The 20,239-nt window shown below is 40.1% G+C and overlaps 1 protein-coding gene across 1 annotated transcript in view; it reads right to left on the bottom strand.

Moving 5' to 3' along the window:
- Sycp2l (synaptonemal complex protein 2 like) overlaps nt 1–20,239 on the bottom strand; it is a 64,298-nt gene that overhangs the window by 14,262 nt on the left and 29,797 nt on the right. Inside the window, exons 19-26 of the mRNA XM_042678529.1 lie at nt 19,189–19,289; nt 17,750–17,804; nt 17,569–17,650; nt 15,770–15,818; nt 14,622–14,769; nt 13,873–13,922; nt 11,832–11,961; nt 4,883–4,956 (exon numbers count right to left, since the gene is read on the bottom strand). Of these exons, the coding sequence (XP_042534463.1) occupies nt 4,883–4,956; nt 11,832–11,961; nt 13,873–13,922; nt 14,622–14,769; nt 15,770–15,818; nt 17,569–17,650; nt 17,750–17,804; nt 19,189–19,289 (689 nt within the window). The remainder of the gene's footprint in view (nt 1–4,882; nt 4,957–11,831; nt 11,962–13,872; nt 13,923–14,621; nt 14,770–15,769; nt 15,819–17,568; nt 17,651–17,749; nt 17,805–19,188; nt 19,290–20,239) is intronic.

Here is a 20,239-nt window from a genome sequence, read left to right as displayed (position 1 = left end):
ATTATATTCCAGAACACAAAGCAAGTTTTAACAAATACAAGAATATAGGCGTATTTTTTTATATTTTATCAGACCATGATGAGTAATATTAAAGCCCAATAACAACAGAAAATATTCAAACATCTGGAGAATGAGTATCAGTAGGTTATTTAAAGAATTAAGGACAGGGCCAGTCGCTGGTGGCTCACACCGGAGCTGTGGTTTAGGTGGTAGAGCACTAGCTTTGAGCACAAAAGCTCAGGGACAACTCCCTGACCCTGAGTTAAAGACCCAGGACTGGCACACACACAGACACACAGACACACACACACACAAAAGCAAAGCAGGGAAAAGATATATTTAGTCTATGTGACTGATAAAAGTGTAATGGGCTAGGCTTGGGGGCTCACACCTGTAATCCTCGCTACTCAGGAGGCTGAGATCTGAGGATCGCAATTGAAAGCCAGCCCGGGCAGGAAAATCCATGAAACTCTTATATCCAACAAACCACCAGAAAACAGGAAGTGGTGCTGTGGCTCAAGTGGTAGAGCACTTGCCTTGAGTTGAAAGCTGAGGGACAGCGCTCAGGCCCAGAGTTCAAGCCCCACGACTGACAAAAAGAAAAAAAAAAAAGAAAAGAAAGAAAGAAGGACAGAAATCAGAATTGAAGTCTAGAGTTGAAATGAAAAGGAAACCACAACTTAGCCTTTGAGATACAACAAAGGAAGTGCTAAGAGGGAAGATTGCAGTTATCAGGTTACATTTGTGTTCTAAAGAAAGGAATAGAAGTCGGCGCTGGTGGCTCATGCCTGTAATCCTAGCTACTGAGGAAGCTGAGATCTGAGGGTCACGGTTCAAAGCCAGCCCAGGCAAGGAAAGTCTGTGAGACTTTTATCTCCAATAAACCACTAGAAAACGGAAAGTGGCGCTGTGGCTCAAGAGGTAGAGCGCTCGCGGGGACAGTGCCCAAGCCCAGAGAGTTCAAGCCCCATGACCAACCAAAAAGAAAGACAGAAAGAAAGAAAGGAATAGAAGGAATATACTCCAACATAATTCATACTTTACATGAAAAGCCTCTTGACAATATCATATTAATTAAATGGGGGAAATGAAGCCATCGTCTTTAAAATTAAATACTAGAAAAGTGTGTCCATTTTGTCCACTCTCATTCAATATAGTGCTTGAATTCTTAGCCAGAGCAATAAGGCAAGAGAAAGAAATAAAAAGTACACAAATAAAAAGGAAGAACTTAGCCAGGAACCATTGGCTCACACCACTAATACTTGCTATTCAGGAGGCTGAGATCTGAGGATTGTGGTCTTAAGCCAGCAAGGACAGAAAAGTGTGTGAGACTCTTCTCCCCAATTAACCATCAAAGAGCCAGAAGTGGAGCTGTGGCTCCAACAGTAGAGTGCCAGCCTTGAGCAAAATACTCAGGGACAGTGCTCAGACCCCAAGTGTAAGTTCCAAGGAAAGGAGAGGGAGAGGGAAAAGGAGAGGGAAAGGGAGTAAGAAAGAGAAAGGGAGAGAGAGGAAGTGAGAGAGAGAGACTAAATAGTGCTATTTTCAAGTGATATTATCGTATTATCCAATATTTAAAGACTATAAAGAATCTGCTAAAAGGCTAAGCACAGTGGCTCACACCTGTATCTCAAGATACTGCAGATAAAGCAAGCCCAGGCAAAGTCAGCAGTAAGATCTCATCTCTGCCAATGAGTTGATGGTATACACTATGGTCACAGCTATAGGGGAGGGCACAAGAAGGAAGACAGTGGTTTGAGGCTGGAGCAAGAGGGTGGGGAACAAGGACTTCCTCATTTAAAAAAACTAAAGAAAAATGAAGGTGGGGAGCATGGCTGAGGGAGAGAGAACAAGCCCAGCAAGCACAACACTATAAGTTCAAATCTAATATCACTGGAGGCAGGAGTAGAATTCACCAGCAAAGCTGGTTCAAAACTGTAACCCTAGCTATTCACGAGGCTGAGAGCTAAGGATCACAGTTCAAAATGGCCTGGGCAGGAAAGTTCATGAGTCTCTTATTCCAAGGAACAACCAAAAGACCAGAAGTGGAATAAGGCTCAGGTGGTAGAGGGCTGGTCTTGAGCCAAGTGCCCAGACCCTGAATTCAAGTTCCAGTACACAAACAGTGTCTTAGATTTATAAGCTTTCATTAATATGGCAGAATACAGTCAACAAATGCAAATCAGTTTTTCTATATGCTAATAAGGAACACGATAAAAAAATTAGGAAAAGAAGCCCACTCACAAGAACCTCAAAAAAATTAAATATGGAGAGTGAACCCAACAAAGGAGGTGAAAGACCTCCACAATGAAAATTAGAATACTTCAAGTAAGAAACTAAAGAAGACAGACTGAATGACCTTCCATGTTCATGGAACAGCAAAATTCATATTATAAAAATGGCTATACTAACCAAAGCAAGCTAAAGGTTCAACATAATTCTCATAAAATGTTCAATGCCATTTTTCATAGAAATAGAAAAATCAATCCAAAAATTCATAGAGAAGCATAAAGATACTAACCCTGAGCAACAAGAACAATACTGGAGGTATCCCAATATCTGACTTTAAATTATACTACAGCACCACAGGTTTAAAAGCAGGGGCAGCAAAGTACAAACAGATCCATAGCTTGTCTTCAATGGCTCACATCTATAATCTTATTTACTCAGAAGGCTGAGATCTGGAGGAACATAGTTTGAAAGCCAACCTAGACAAAAAGTCCATGAACTTGTTGTACCCCCAAATACCCAGCAAAAAGCATGGCTAGATATTTGTCTCAACTGATAGAGCAAGTCAGGGTAGTGTGAGGCCCTGAGGAGGAGGAGGAGCAGGAGGAGGAGGAGGAGGGAAAGAAAGAAAGAAAAAGAAAGAAAGGCAGAAAGAAAGAAATAATGAAAAAAGAAAGAGAAAAGAAAAGAAAAAGAGGAGGAGGAGGGAGGGAGGGAAGCAAGGAAGGAGAAAAAGAAGAATAGGAGGATGGACTGGGAAGGTGGCTCAGTGGTAGAGCGCTTGCCTTGCATGCCTGAGGCCCTGGGTTCGATTCCTCAGCACCACATAAGAAAAAATCCAAAAGTGGCGCTGTGGCTCAAGTGGTAGAGCGCTAGCCTTGAGTTGTAGAGCTGAGGGACAGCACCCAGGCCCAGAGTTCAGGCCCCACGACCGGACCAAAAAAAAAAAAAAGAAGAAGAAGAATAGGAGGAGGAGGAAGAAAAAGAAGAGGAACAGAAAGAGGAAGGTGAGGAAGGAGAAGAGGAGGAGGGGAGGAAGAGGAAGAAGAGGAGGAAGAAGAAGAGGAGGAGGAGGAGGAACAATTACTAAAAATATAGACTACAGACCAATGGAATAAGATCCAGAAAACAAGCCTGTGCATCTATAGCCATTTGATTTTTTTCCCAAAAGCTCCAAAAATATGGTGGAGAAATAAAAAACAATCTCAAACAAATGATATTGAGAAAACTTAATGTACACATGAAGAAGACAGAAACTAAGCACCTATCTTTACAAAAACTAATTCGAAGTGAATCAAAGATTCAAATGCAGGACACAAAACCTTGAAACTACTACAAGAAGACACAAAAGAAACACCCTCAAAAAATATATTAATACATATATAACATGTATTATATTATGTAATCTACATAATAGATAGATTAATAAATACTTTTTCTGAATAAGATTCTAATGTCTCAGGAAATTTAAAAAAAATGACAAATGGTATTATATTTAAACTATAAAGCTTCACAAAGCAAAGGAAAAAGTAGAATCAAGATAAATGCAGAGAATGAGAGTAAATCTTTTCCAGCTCTTCATCAAAGGATTAATATTCAGAAAAATAAAGAGCTCCAAAAATTTGACACCAAAGGGACAAACAATGCAATAACAGTTCTCAAAAAGAAGAAATACAAATGGCCAAAAAATATAATCAGGAATATTAAGCCATAAAGGAAATGCAAATCAAAATGACACTGAGCTTCAACCTCAACTCCATCAGAATGGTGGAGTAAACAAACAGCCAACCAATGCTGGTAGGAATGCAAGAGTTGAGAAGGCAGGAACACATATACACTATTGGTAGGAATGTAAATTAGTGAAGCCACTATGGAAATCAGTACAGAGGTTCTTCACAAAGCTAACAATAAGACTAATATAGAACTATGCCTGACCACCCCTGGGAATAAACTGAAGAGATAGCTGTACACTATATTTATAGCACCACAACTCACAAACAGCCAAGTATGAAATCAGCCTAGATGTTTATGACATATATATATATATATATATATATATATATATATATATATGTATGCACACACACACATACACACACAGACACACTGGAGTATTATTTAGCAACAGTGGAAGAGTATTATTTAACAACAGTGGAAGGATGCTATTTTTAGGTGTATGGGTAGAACTAGTGCTAATCATGTTAGGTGAAATAAGCCTGACCAAGAAAGATATATATCACATATTCTCTCTTATATTCAGAATCTAGATCCAAAATAACCACCAAAATAATAATGACATGAGGTAAAACAAGGATACTGTACTGGAATAGAAAACTGGAGAAATGCTGAAAGGAGAAGTTGATTGGGCAGTGGCGGGGTGGGGGTGGGGCACGGAGAGATGGGGATTGAATACAATTGAAGTAATTCATATATATATACATATACATATATAATAAAATCAAAATTTATTGAAAGAAGAGAGAATGGGTTATAAGTAGCAATATTTGATTGAAATATGCATGTCTGGAAACATCACAATGAAACCACCTTTGTAAAATACACAGTAATAAAAATTTTTAAAGAATAAGTCATGTGATGCCAATATAATTCTAACTCTAGAAAATCAAATGAACCGCCACTAATTAAATCATACCTGAGACACATTTTCTTCAGCTTTTGAGTGTTCCAAGGAAGAGCCATCGCTGAATCGGTAGGTACTTTGAAGTTCTGAATGCAAGAGATAACAGTTCCAGATGAATAAGCACATTAAAAGTTTGGCAAAATTCAGCAACCAAGTCAACTTGTGCTGGTAGTCTGATGGGAAATTTTATTCCTGATTCAACATCACTACTTATTATTAGTCTATTTAGTATTTATATGCTCTCATAGTTTAGTTTTGCTAAATATTTATTCAAAAATTTGTTCACCTCTTCTAGGCTTTTCATTGTTAGTATATATTTTTTTCATAAAAATCAGCAATGATTCTCTATTTTTCAGTGGTACTGTTTGTAATGCCTTTTATTTGCATCTCTGACTTTACATAATTCCTTTTCTTCATTAATGTAGCTAAATTTTTTGTTGTTTTTTTTTTTTTAATCAACTCTTGGGTCTGGGAAGGTGGCTCAGTGGTAGAGCACTTGCCTTGCATGCATGAGGCCCTGGGTTTGATTCCTCAGCACTACATAAGCAGAAGAAGCCGGAAGTGGCGCTGTGGTTTAAGTGGTAGAGCGCTAGCCTTGAGCTGAAGAGCTGAGAGACAGCTCCCAGGCCCAGAGTTCAGGCCCCACAGCCAACCAAAAAAAAAAAAAAAAAAAAAATCAACTCTTTAGCCGAGTGCCAGTGGCTCACACCTGTAATCCTACCTGAGATCTGAGGACCATGATTGGAAGCCAATCTTGGAAGGAAAGTCTGTGAGACTCATCTCCAATTAACTACCAAAATGCTGGAAGTGGAGCTATGATTCTCAAGCCTCGAGAAAAAGCAGCTCAGTGACAGCACCCCGGCCTTGAATTCAAACTCCAGGGTTGGCGCGCGCGCGCGCGCGCGCGCGCACGCACGCACACACACACACACACACACACACACACACACACACACACACACACACACACACACACACACACACACACACACACACACACACACACACACACACACACACACACACACACACACACCCCAACTCTTTATTTCATTGATCTTTTTCACTGTTGTTTTGGGGTTGGTTTGCTTTTGGGTGGTTTTGTTGTTGTTGTTTTTTGGTCAGTCATGGGTCTTGAAGTCAAGACATGGGTGCTATCCCTGAGCTCTTTTGCTCAAGGTTAACACACCACCACTTTGAGCCACAACTCTACTTCTGGTTTTCTGGTACTTAATTGGAGATAAGAGTCTTACAGATTTCCTGCCTGGGCTGGCTTTGAACCCTGATTCTCAGGTCTTAACCTCCTGAGTAGCTAAGATTACAGGTATGAGCCACTAGCAACTGGCTGTTTTGTTTTTAAGTCCCTATTTCACTTATTTCTGCTCTAATATTCACATCTTTTCCTCTACTCATTATGGGTTGGTTTGGTCTTATTTTTATAAGTCTTTGAGATGCATATTTAAAGTTTTTCCATCTTTAAACATAGGTATTTGTTGCTAGAGATAGTACTTTTACTGTAGCCCACAGGTTTTGGTGTGTTTCACCTCACTCATTCCAAGAAAAGTTTTTCTATTGAGACTTCCTTGATGTCTTACTACTGACTCAAGAGTGTGTTTGCTCTCCCTACATTTCTATAATTTCTGAAATGTTTGTTGACATCCTCCAGTTTCAGTCCATTGTGATCTTTCTCTCTCCCTCTCCCTCCCTCTCTCTCTCTCTCTCTCTCTCACACACACACACACACACACACACACAAACCCACAGCCTAGGACTTCAATTTTGTGAATTTGTTAAAGCTTTTTTGTGGTCCAATACATGGTCTTGTCTAGAGAAAGTTCCATGTGTTGTTGAAAAGGCTATGTTCTCTGTCTGTTGGATGGAATGTCTGTAAATAGTAATATACTCCATCTGACCAGATCTTTCTTTGTAAATTTTTGGGGGTTTCTATGACCCACGGATGAGTGGGTTGTTAAAGTTCTCACTGTTACCATGTTGGAGTCTGTCATCTCTTTAGGTCTCTTTTATGTTTTTGTAAAACAAAACTGAGCCAGAAACCAGTGGCTCACACCTGTAAGCCTAGCTACTCAAGAGGCTGATATCTGAAGAACCAGGCTTCAAAGCCAAACTGGGTAGGAAAGCCTACGAGACTTTTATCTTCAATTATCTACCAAAAAAAGCTGGAAGTGGGGCTATGGCTCAAGTGGTAGAACATTAGCCTTGAGGAAGAAAAGCTCAGGGACAGCACCCAAGTCCTCTAAGTCCCAGGACTGGCACAAAACACAAACTATAAAACTGAGTTCACCAACAGTTACATATATCTTTATGAATTTCCTTGATCATTTGAGCACTATATAGTAGCTTTCTTTGCCTCTCAGTTTTTCTCACAAATTCATGTTGTCAAGTGTAAGTATAGCAATTCTTGCTCACTTTATGTTTTAATTTATTTAAAATATCATTTATCCAGCCTTCCTCTTTTAAACTATGTCTTCACTGAGGCGGGCAGAATGCTTTTGGGTCTATTTGTAGCTTTTCTTTGGAGGGTTAAATCCACTGACATTTAAGATGGATAGATGAGCAATGGTTTCTTTCATTTTGTTCTTTTCCTCTAGTCATTTTGATCATTTGGTCTTCCTCTCTTCATCTTTTTGCTTTGATGATTTTCTGTAATATTATTTTCTAGTTCTCTGTATCCACCCTTCCAGTGGCATGTACACTTTCCATATTTTCATGACAGTAGCTACCTTTCATTTCTGGCTGTCCAGCTCCCTTACGAATCTTTTGGAAGGCTAGCTTGGTGATCATGAATTCCCTCTTTTTATTTCTCTTAGAAGCTATTCCTTCATTTTTTTTTTTTTTTTTTTGGGTCCGGTCATGGGGCCTGAACTCTGGGCCTGGGCGCTGTCCCTCAGCTCAAGGCTAGCACTCTACCACTTGAGCCACAGAGCCACTTCCGGCTTTTTTTCTTATGTGGTTCTGAGGAATCGAACCCAGGGCCTCGAGCATGCAAGGCAAGTGCTCTACCACTGAGCCACCTTCCCAGCCCCTGTTCCTTCATTTTTTAAGGGTAGCTTTTCTGGGTATAGCTGGAATTGATTTTCTTCCAGGATTTGTCTTTCAATGGATTCCTAAGGTCAAGAGTTTCTGCTCAGAAACCTGTAGCTAGTCTAATGGGAATACTGTTAAATGTAACAAGTGTTTCTCAAATTTCCTCTCAAAAGTTCTTTGTCATCTTAACACTTTTGACAGGTTAATGTATCGCAGATTCTAATTTCTCACTGACCCTTGAGTTCTCCTGTCAGCATTTCAAAAATGCAGCTATATACCTGTTACTTTTATACTCTGTGGGAGAGCAACAGAATTTTGGCCACTAGAAACAGGAATCATGAGAAAAAGAGAGATGGATTTGGGTATGTTAATTTTGTACCTTGTCTTCTTATTTTTGCGGGGCCTGGGCGCTGTCCCTCAGCTCTTCAGCTCAAGGCTAGCGCTCTACCACTTGAACCACAGCACCATTTCCAGCTTTTTTTCTTTTTGCTTATGTGGTGCTGAGGAATCGAACCCAGGGCCTCATGCATGCAAGGCAAGCGCTCTACCACTGAGCCACTTTCCCAGCCCCTGTACCTTGTCTTCTTGTAATGTGATTTTGTATCCTTGACACAAAACTTTACTGAGCTGATGAGTTTTGTTTTGTTTTGGGTAGTTTTGGAGTCTTCTCTCTATAAGCTCCAGTTGTGAGCCAACAGTTAAACTTTTCCAATATGTCTCTGCCTTGCCTGATTGCTCTGAGTAGGAGTTCCAGCACAACATTGAGCACAAGTGGTGAGAACAGACACCTTGCCATCGCCTTCTGACCCTAGAGGAAATGTTTTCAGCTTTCACCAATGAGTAATGTTAGATGTGGGCTGCTTGTATCTAGCCTCTAATAGGTGGAGGAATATTCCTTATAGATTGAATGTGTTGAGCAATTTTATCATCAAAGGATGTTTATTTTTTTTCCTTTTTTTGTGCCAATTTTGGACCTTGAACTCTGGACCTGGGTGCTGTCCCTAAGCTCTTTTTCTCAAGGCTAGTGCTCTACCACTTGAGCTATATATAATACCACTCCCAACTTTTTCAGTGATTGATTAGAGATAAGAGTCTCAACCAGGCTACCAGTGGCTCTCACTTATAATCCTAGCTACTCAGGAGGCTGAGATCTGAGGATCACAGTTCAAAGACAGCCCAGGCAAGGGAAGTCCATGTGACTCTCATCTCCAATTAACCACCAGAAAACCAGAAGTGGCACTGGGGTTCAAGTGGTAGAGCAATAGCCTTTAACTGAGGGACAGCACCCAGGCCCAAGAGTTCAAGCCCCACAAGCCACAAAAAAAAAAAAAAAGTCTCACAGACTTTCCTGCCAGGCTGGCTTTGAACCACAATCCTCAGATCTCAGCCTTCTAAGAAGCTAGGAATAAAAGCATGAACCACCAGTACCAAACTGAGTGTTTACTTTTTCAGACATTTTTTTCTGCATCTATCGAAATGATCATAATTAGTCACATTTAGGGATTCTCCTTTACTTGGTTTGTGTAGCTAAATGTCAATTTTGTCACAAAATCATGATCCTATAAGAAGCCCAGAAAAGACAGAGAAATGAATCTATATTGGACATTATAAAGAGAGAACTCCAAAACTACCAAAAAAAAAAAAAAAAAAGGTATCAGGTAAGTTCCAAGGATACAAAATCAGCACACAAGAATACAAGGTACAGAAATCAACTAGCTTTATAGATCTATTTCTCTTTCTATATATTTTTCATTTACTTCAGTTCTAATCATTATTGTCTTCCTTCTACTAGCTTTGGGCTTAGTTTATTTTGTTTCTTGCAGTGTGAAATTAATTTGTTCAAGATTCTTTTTTTAATGAAGGCATTGATTTCCGTAACCTTCCCTCCTAGTGTCTTTTGCTACATCTTACACATGTTGGAGTATTTCATTTCCATTTTCTTTTGTCTCAAGGCACTTTAACTTACACTTTTATGTCTTCTATGGCTCATTGGTTGTTCAACACTGTATTGACGGTTTTCTGTGTATTTGTGAATTATCCCCCAATCTTTCCTGTTGGTAATTTCTAGTTTTGTACCATTGTGATCAGAAAATGTACTTGTAACCATTTTAATCTTAAATGTGTTAAGACTTTCTTCTTTTGTGGCCCAGCCTGCCCAGGAGGAGGAGATTTGGGGGAAGGCATGTTATGCTGCTACCTGGAATGGTGTCTGTCGGGGCCATTTGTCCCCTTTCAGTACCCAAGTTCACGGTTTTCTGCCTCCACGATCTCTCCATCCTTGAAAATGGCTAACTGAACTGATGCTGTGTTATGAACTATTTCTCCTTTAAGATATTTGCCTTACATATTGAGGTGATCCAATATTAGGTGCATATATATCTACAAATGTTATTATCTTCTTGGTGAATTGACCCCTTTATCCTCATATAGAAATTATCTATCATGACAGATTTTATTAAGCATTTATTGTCCAACTATAGATACTTCTGCCGCTTTTTTTTTTTTTTTTTTTGGCTGTCATTTGTATGGAATATCTTTCTTCCAGCCTTACACTTTTAGCCTATGTGTTTCCTTCAGGCTAATATGAGTCTCTTGTAGACAACATATCGCTGAGTTTGTTTGCTTGTTAATCTAGTCAATCAGTGTTTCTTTTAATTGGATAGTTTAATCCATTTACAAAGTAATCACTAAGAATAAGGACTCACTGTTGTCATTTTGTTCATTATTTTTTTGTTTCAATTTCTTTGGTCTTTTTTCCCCTCTTGCTGCCTTCTTTGTTGGTGCTACCTATTCTTCTCTCCTTTTCCCTTTCCCTATTTTTTTTCCTGCCAATAGCAGCTAGGCTAAGAGGCTGTCAGCCAAATGTTTAATAAGTGCCATTACATGCCCAACAATGGAATAAGCTATAGAATGATGAATGTAAACAAAAGAAAAGCTCTACATCTACAAACATAAAAGGTGCAAAGAATTACAATAAAGTTTAAAAACTAAAAGTTAAAGCTTTGTTAACACTGATGGCTTATCCTGTAATCCAAGCTACTCAGGAGGCAGAAAAATCTATGAGACTCTTATCTCTATTTAAGCAGCAAAAAGCTAGAAGTGGATCTGTGGCCCAGCTGTAGAGCACCAGCCTTGAGTGAAAAAGCCAAGCTAAGTGGGAGACGTGCGCGTGCATGCGCGCGCACGCACACACACGCACACGCACACACACACACACACACGCACACACACACGCACACACATACACAGAGAGAGAGAGAGAGAGAGAGAGAGAGAGAAAATCACAGAAAATCTGCCCCCCCCCCAGACTAGTGGGCTATTTAATTTTATAACTGTAAACAGAAATACATACACACCGCTCCCTGGCTTATATCTTCTCTGTGTCTTATTCAGTGTTGCATTTGTAAATTGTAACAGAAAGCACACAGGTTTCTGACAGTAAAGGATTTATTATCGATCCTTTCAAAAAAAATTTTACCAAGCTTTGCCTGGAACCATTTGAGTTGAATTGCATTTTTATTTGTTCATTTTTGTTTTCTGCTTGAACTCAGGTCCTAGGCACTATTCCTGAGCTTCTTTTGCTCAAGGCTAGCACTCTACTACTTGAGCCACAGCACCACTTCTGACTTTTTCTGTTTATGTGGTACTGAGGAATCTAACCCAGGGCTTCATGCATGCTAGGCAAGCACTCTACCACTAAGCCACTTTCCCAGTCCTGAATCTCAGATAGTGAATCTCAAAGTGAAATTAAGACATGTGATCTTCCTTCCTTTGCTAATGGAGACATTAGATGGGGGAAAAAAACACCGTTTCTTTACACTTTCAGCATCTAGATATTTTTTCAAGATGTTGCGTTTCACACTTCCCATCCCCAAATATAATTGTTTTCTACATAAATCAACTGAAAAGTGCATACCTACTTTCTGTGCAGAATCTTTAGGAGTTAAGAAGGCGGAACTACCTTGGGGTTTTGTTCCAGAAATCGTGGGAGGTGTGGTGTTGTTTTGCATGGGGAGGCCTTTCCATACTGGTGTCAGAGTGTTAGCCTAAAATATAATCCTTGTTAAACATTCATAACCACTCAAAGCTTTGTATCAAAACTTGCAAGATACTTTTGATATTTTTAAAGAAAGTTGAAGTACCGGATCTCTTGCATTCAATAATAAGCACTAAGATATAAGATCCCAAAAGTGCCACATAAGCCACACCACCAGCTCTTTCATTTTGCAGTTTGTTTGTTTTTTTGAATACCATCTCTAACTTTGCCTGGGATGGCCTGGAACTTGTGATTCTCCTGTCTCCATCTCCAAAGAAGATGGGCTTGGCAGTCATCTGTGTGCTAGCAAGCATTCTGGGCATTTTGATTATTACTCAAGTTTGAGAAACACTTCCAATTAGGGATTGGGAAGATAAACCTACTGCTTATTCTTGTAAATAAAGCTTTATTGGAATGCAGTGCACCTGTTCATTTCCATACCCCACTTTGTAGCTTTCTGGCTACAAAGGCAAAGTTGATTTGTTGCCACAGCGACTATGTCTCAAGAAATTTAAATATTTATTACTTGGCCTTTTACAAATGATGTTTACCAATGCTTGCTCTACATTCTTGTCTCAGAACTCTGGCACAGAAAATAATATTTGAAACTGAAAACCAACAATGCTCTCACTGAAATTAACTCAGACTTTTTGTTGGTTAATCAGTTTGAGTCTCAAACCTGTAGTGTTTCTTTGATGTTTATTTAAAACCAAAACTGTGTCTATTTGAATCAGTTCCTTTGGTTCATTCTTCTAAGAGACAATTCATTATTTCAGGTTGATTATTGAACCAATAGTTAAGGACAGCTGTAATCCTAGATACTCACGAAGCTAAGATTCAAAGGATTGCAGTTTGAAGCTAGATAAGGCAGAAAAGTGTGCTAAATGACTATCTCCAGCAAAAAGCCAGGCTGGAGGTAAGACTCCATGAGCAAGCAAGCAAAGCCTCCTTGCTCAGTTCTAAGTTCAAACTCCACAATTCTGCCTTCCTGAAAAATGCTGAGGACAAAACCACAGACTCCACATCCACAAATTCAACCAAGTGTGGATTTTAAATACTCAGAAAAACATTACCAGTTGTAGTCATGGTGTACAAGTATTTTTTAGTCATTACTTCCTAAACTATACAACAAAATAATGAATTTACACATTACATTTCATCTTAAGTCATCTAAAGACAATTTGAAGCATAAAGAAGGATCTGCATAGGTGACAGGTCTGTTCTATGCCATTTTATGAGGCTTGATCTTACAGATTTAGTATCCAATCAGGGTCCTGGAATCAACCAGCCACAGATACCAAGGAATAAGTATCCATACTCTAGCATGTAGATTTGACCTATCTCTGTCCTTAGGGAACGAGACCCCGGCAGGTGGAACCAGTGGTTTGAACACTAGCTGCACAGTGTATTTCTGCACGAGTCAGGAGATACTCAGAATCGCAGCAGCCACACCTTATAAAGCTCCTGTATACTAGGTGATTATCTCTGGTTCATATATTTCATTCATATATGTAAAATGTATTGATGTATATCTAGATGGATGTACATATATAATTTCATTATGTATAAATGCTGAAATTATCAGAACCTCAAAGTAACATGTCAAAAATAAAATCAATAAGTTTGCTTTAAAATGCAGCTAGTTCAGGGAGCATATTTTTGTAGGAAGTCAGTTTCCTGCATCCTTCATAATAAAGATCCTTTAGCAGTGCCTGGGAACTATGAGAAAAACTTCTCCATCTTTACCTAAGATTCACACCAAAGGCCGAGGAGTCCTTGCTGGAGTCCTTGCTGTTTCTACTGGCAGTGAGCCATTGGTTTTTTGCTCTTGCATTCTCAGAAAATTATCTTGTGTTTTGGTTTTGAAATAAATGCCGTTTGATCCACAAGGCCCCACAGCAGCCCAATAACGTTTACTTACTCTGTGTTTCTTGAGATCACTGCCACTATTGACGGGGGAAAGCGGCAATACTAAAATACAAAAGAAAGTAGGTACACAAAGAACATGTGGATCAAGATGGAAGGAAATCCACTTTTCGCCCTCTTCATTAGGTAACCCAGTTCCCATTTGGGACAACTTGTTCAAGTGTCTACTCTTTGGGTGCTGTTCTAATTATTCAATCATACTTCTCCCACCAGCATGAATTTGTGGCTCCAAAGCCCTCACCCTCCAATGTCAAACTCTGATCTTGGTTTCACTTTGGTAATTTTATCTCAGCCTCTTTTTTTTATCAGTTTTACCTTTTTAGCCAGTTTTACCTCTCAGCTCTTCAAATCCTGTTCCTTTTCTGAGAGTTATCTCTCACAGATGATTCCTTACAGATGATTCTAGCTCATGCCAGATTCTTCTGACCTGAACTCCCGGTCCATTTACCCATGACTCACATCTAACAATTGCTGGTTAAGTGCATATTCTTGGCCTTGGCCTTTCTGATGTAACTCTCACAGGGATGAGGCCTCACATCACACATTTCTTTGGTACCCTTTCTCCCATCACATGCTGAAAAATAAGTATTTGCTGCTGTATGTGTGACAAAGGAAGACAAGCAGGAACTCACTTCCCTTTTTTTTTCCTCTAGGTCTGAGACTCAGACTCAGAACCTGAGGCCGCTTTCACTCATTGGCTAGCTGTCTACCAACTGAGCCTCGCCTCCAACCCCAGGTACTCACTTCTCATGCTATGGTTGACGCTTGACTTTCTTCTCCTAGAGTATGGCTTTAGGTATTTCCTTTTGCTGTTACTGGTCCAGGATTTCTCACTGGGACTAGAACTTGAATCTTTACTGTCATCAGAGAAGAGATGTTTCCTGTAATTAGACTTTTACAAACACTTCTGATCAGTAAGAACCTTCAATAGGAGGAGAATGTCACTTATGTACAAGTAAACATTTTGCTGCATGCAAACTAAACATGCTATAATCAAACATAAGAGAAGCAAATTATGTTAGAAGACTGTGCTCTCTTCCATAATAAAAACGTACAGAAGGAAGGAGGGGGAGGAAAAAAAGAAGAAAAGGATTATTCTTTTTTTTTTTTTTTTTGTGATTCCCAACCAAGCTGCTAAATACAAAGGGTGACAAGTCATCTTTGATCACATTTACCACTGGAGAACAAAAGCAGCGGACCTGAATATTATGCCAATACCACAACTCCAAAACATAAATTCAAATGGCAAAGCATAGTTGAAATGTTTTTTCCAGACTAGGAATGTAGTCAGGACTCTAGGCTAGCAATGGAACTCAGTGGTAAGCATATGCAAAGCTCTGGGGTTGATGCCCAGAACAAGAAAACAAAACGACAGGTTTCTCTACATCTTAGAAGACCCAAACACAGATAGAAGGCTTTTGGAAACATTTTTGAAATTAAGCCTGGCTATAAAAGGTTATAAATTTAGAACAAGATTAATCTATTCAGGAAAGGTAATTCAAGTGTACCTTAATATATACACACATACATGTATACATATATATATATATATATATATGTATGTATAGATACATGTATATGTGTATATGCATATATGTTTGCATTCATATGTATACATGCATGTATTGTGCCAGTACTAGGGCTTTCACTCAGGGCCTGGTGCTGTCCCTTACCTTTTGCCCAAGGCTGGTGCTATACCACTTAAACCACACCTCCATTTCTGCCTGCCAAGAGTCTCACCGACTTTTCTGCCCAGGCTAGCTTTGAAACACAAACCTCAGATCTCAACCTCCTGAGTAGCTAGGAATCCAGTTGTGAGCCACCAGCACCCAGCTGATATTTATACTTTTTATATTAAGAATTGCCTTAAGATTAAAAAAAATTTACATTACCGACTTCCTTCTTTCTTGTTTTCGGTCACCCTCAAAAGCAGAGTCTTCCCTAAAACCATTGAGACCAAATTTAATGGATTAGTGCAATTATCACCTGCCTGAGTCCCTCAGGTCTCACTTTTCCCCCTCCTGAGCCATGTCCCCTGCTCCTGAGCTCCACGCACAGGAAGTACCCATTCATACTTCTTATCTTGCAGGATATTTCCACAGATTATCTGGCAGAGAAGGACCACTTATATAAATAAACAAGTAAAAAGACAGGGTAGGATCTGCAACCACATAATGCTAAGGTGTGGCACTTCTATTCCCTGGCCCCAGGGGTGACTGCGGATGCTGAGCATCTGTATACATCGTAGCCACCAGTGGGTGGTCTTTGAAGAAATGTCTATTCACAACATATATACATATATATGCACACATGTACATCTACACACATATAACCATCTACACACATATGTACACATGCAGGTGCTTATACATATACATATGCATGCATGTGTGCATGTATATATATGTACATGTACATGCCATATAGCCATACACTGGCATGTATGTGCATACACACATGTGTGTGTGCATGCATATGTGTATGTGCATGTGTCTGTATGTATGTGCATATAGATGTATATACATATATACATGTTTATGGGCTATTATACACATGTATACATGTATGCACATATATAACAGTTCTGAAATGCTGTGGAGTAACTGGAACCCTCCCACACTGAATGCCAATAAAGCTTCTGTGGGAAGCAGCATGAAGATACCTCCAAAATTGAAAATACAGCCAGGCCCTGGTGCCTACCCCTGTAATCTTAGCTACTCAAGAAGCTGATGACTGATGATCACAGTTCAAATCCAGCCTGGGTAGAAAAATTAGTGAGACTCTTTTCACCAATTAACCAGCCCCCCCCCCACGAAATAAAACAACACACCAGAAGTAAAGACTTGACATCAGTAGCCGAGTATCAGTGAAAAGGCTAAAGGAGAATGTGAAGCCAAGTTCAAGCCCCAGTACTAGCCTGCACACACACAAACACGCACACACAAATTAACTAGAAGTAATATGTGACTTATCAATCCCACTTCTGGGTCAATATCTAAAGGAATTGAGATCAGGTTGTCAACAAAAAGCTGATAGTCCTTATCCTACAAACTCTAAATGCAGCTGGTGCCGGTAGCTCACGCCTATCATCCTAGCTACTCAGGAGGCTGAGATCTGAGAATCACAGTTCAAAGCCAGCCTGGGCAGGAAAGTCCTTGAGACTCTTACCTCCAATAAACCACTAGAAAACCAGAAGTGGCACTGTGGCTCAAGTGGTAGAGCGCTCACCTTGAGCTGAAGAGTGCAGGGACAGCACCCAAGCCCAGAGTTCAAGCCCCATGACCAACCAAAACAAAAACAAACAAAAAAAAGAAACTCTAAATGCTCCAAGATGCAAAACTTAAAGAGTGACAGCATCACGTCTCAGTGGAGAATGCCACTGTTGGTATCCTGCAGTGAAGTGGCAGGCATGCAGGCATACTGAAACTGCTGTGTAATTTGGCCTTCAGCCTGTGGGCATAAGGTATACATGGAACAAAAAAAATTTTGTGTTTAGACATGGGTCCCATTGCCAAGGTATCTCATTATGTGTGTGCAAATATTCTAAAACTTGAAATCTGAAACACTTCTGTTCTAGGCATTTGGGATACAGGATGGTCAGTTGGTATGAGGTACAGAAACATCACATTATGCCCTGTGAATCTGTACACCTATGTCGTGTAATATCAGAATAAAATTTTAAGTCACTTACTTAGAGTTGTCACCTAATTCAGGAACCTGACTTTGAACTGATGCTTCTTGTACATTTGAAGAATTCACCTGCTTTGTAATAACTCCAAAATAACAAAGAATAAAAACAAATTCAACATTCTGCATCTTCAGGAAACATTTAGATACTAATTGGGTCTTAAAATCTATAAAACATATCAGACCTTGTTCTGTATCTGGTTTTGATTTTTCGGGTGATCGATCAGCTGCTTTTTTTGGCTGCAAGAAGAAGAAAAATATGTTATGATTCCTTTGAGGTCTCTTGAATGTCTTTTGTAACTACTTCACAATTCTTAGGAAAAGCATCCTAATGGAAACCCAAACTCTTTATTTACTCAACCTGGCTCTAAATAACCATTGGCTGCTCCAAAAGCTTTGTATCCAGTCACAAGAAAGGGTTTGTTACTATGTAAGAGAGTCACAGAGTGCAACCTTGGCAGAGAAGAAAATGGCAGCATCTCATCTCAAGGATTAATGTTGGTTGTTAAACATAATAATCATGACACCACCATCACATTTCTGTAGGATGTACTCATGTGGGGTAATTAATTAAAAAACTAAGTATCTATATATAACAAGCAGGTGCTCTAGCATATTTTCTTTAATTTCTTAACTGCCACATGCACAAATTATGTACATTAATGTAATCTTTTGATGCTTGAGTATACCGTAAAAAAAATTTTTTTTGGGGGGTCCGGTCATGGGGCCTGAACTCTAGGCCTGGGCGCTGTCCCTCAGCTCTTCAGCTCAAGGCTAGTGCTCTACCACTTGAGCCACAGCGCCACTTCTGGCTTTTTTTCTTTTTGCTTATGTGGTGCTGGGGAATCGAACCCAGGGCCTCATGCATGCAAGGCAAGCGCTCTACCACTGAGCCACCTTCCCAGACCTACCGTGAAATATTTAAATTAAATGTTTTTAACATTTATCTCTATCTTCTTCCCCTGCCCCCCCCCCACCTTTTGTATTGTTTTGTGGGTTGGTTCTTTTTTTTTGAGACAGTCTCACTGCAAAGCCTAGATTGAACTAGAACTCTCAGTCTCAGCCTCCTGAGTACTTAGATACAGGTGTGAACCACCATGCCCTGCCCTGAGTATCATTTCTTTGTGATGAACACATTCATAGTCCTTCCTTTCCAGTGCTCTGAAATACCCAGTGTTGTTATCTGTAGTCATCCCACTGGGAAATCTTACCCCAGAATTTCTCACTCCTGTCTAGCTGTAATTTTCCACCCATTTTCTAAAGCCTAAGGCCACACCTATGAACTTGCCATCACCACTGATAGGAAGCCCCAGCAGCAGTATTGTTAATTTGTCTAAGTGGTCCCAGAGCTAGTTCATGCCCGACTCCCAACACTGGGTTCCTTTCCCTGCACATTACTCTCCAGATCCCAAATGAGTAAACAAGGCAGAGATCAGCCCTGCATGCATTTCACAAAGGAGAGCACCTACACACTTAGCCAACAAAAATAATCTAGCAGAGGAGATGTTCAAGACTTTGGCAGCTGGTTGGCCAGGAGGAAATGGTCTACAGGGGAGGAGGGAAGGCATCTGCTTGTCAGTACCCAACAGGACATAGCACCACCTTCTTTTTATCTGATACTCACATGAGTCGTCTCAGGCTGCTGGTTCCAGGGAACTGTTAAGAGGCAGCGGTCCTCCTCAGCACCACCTAACTCCACCAGGTCAGTGGATTCTTCTGCCTGCTCTATACATGTTCAGAACAAAGCAGTAAAACCTGACAGCCTTCCCACTACTCTTCCTTGAACCACCGCCCCCCCTTCCAGTATGTTACCAAGTTTTTGGTAAGAGCTAAGAGTTAGGTTTTGCCTCAAATTAGAAACCACAGACCTTAGGAAGAAACCCTGTGTAAGCTGGTCCTTTGATGCCTCCTATTTTGAGGTTAAATTCTAATGACAAAGATTATTTGTTCCCCGACACTGCCAACATATGATCTGTCTCCATTTAGATTAGTCTTCATTTCTCTCAGCAGTGTTCTATACTCTTCTATGTGTATGGGGGTGGGGAGGGTCTTACAAATCTCTTTTTGAATGCTTATCATATTTTAAATACTATTATAAAAAATCATTGCTTTTAATTTCTCTTAGCACGTGGGAATAAAATTGATTCCTGCTGACCTTCTGTCCTTCAATCTCAGATTGTGCTTTGCTGCAGATAAATGCCCTATGGGAGGTAACACTACAGGTATGATGGTAGGAGCCTCCTGCCACCCAGAAGTCCTGCTCTTTGTCATTTCTAACTGACCCCTAAAAGAGACATTAGCAGATGTCTAGTCAGTCTCCCCTCTCTCTTTCCCATGTCTCCTTCCTTTCTTCCCCTCTCTCATCCTGGAACTTGAACACAGAACCTTGGTACTGCCTTTTAGCTTTCTTTGCTCAGGGCTAGCACTCTACTACTTGAGCCAAAGCTCTACTTCTAATTCATTGTTGGTTAATTGTAGGTAAGAGTCTCATGGCCTTTCCTCTCCAGGCTGGCTTGGAACTGTGATCTTCGGATCTCAGACTCCTGAGTAGCTAGGATCACAGGTATGAGCCACTGGCTCCCAGCTCATGCCTCTTACTCTTATCTAATGACCCTGAGATTTCTGGGACCTTTTCAGGAAAAGGATCATCATGCTTTTATAGAGAGTGTTAATAA

Source organism: Dipodomys spectabilis, unplaced genomic scaffold, assembly GCF_019054845.1.
Source record: "Dipodomys spectabilis isolate Male_0828 unplaced genomic scaffold, ASM1905484v1 ptg000045l, whole genome shotgun sequence".
Taxonomy (NCBI): Eukaryota; Metazoa; Chordata; class Mammalia; order Rodentia; family Heteromyidae; genus Dipodomys; species Dipodomys spectabilis.
Note: the sequence above shows the minus strand (reverse complement) of the source record. Positions and strands in the feature narration are given on the sequence as shown.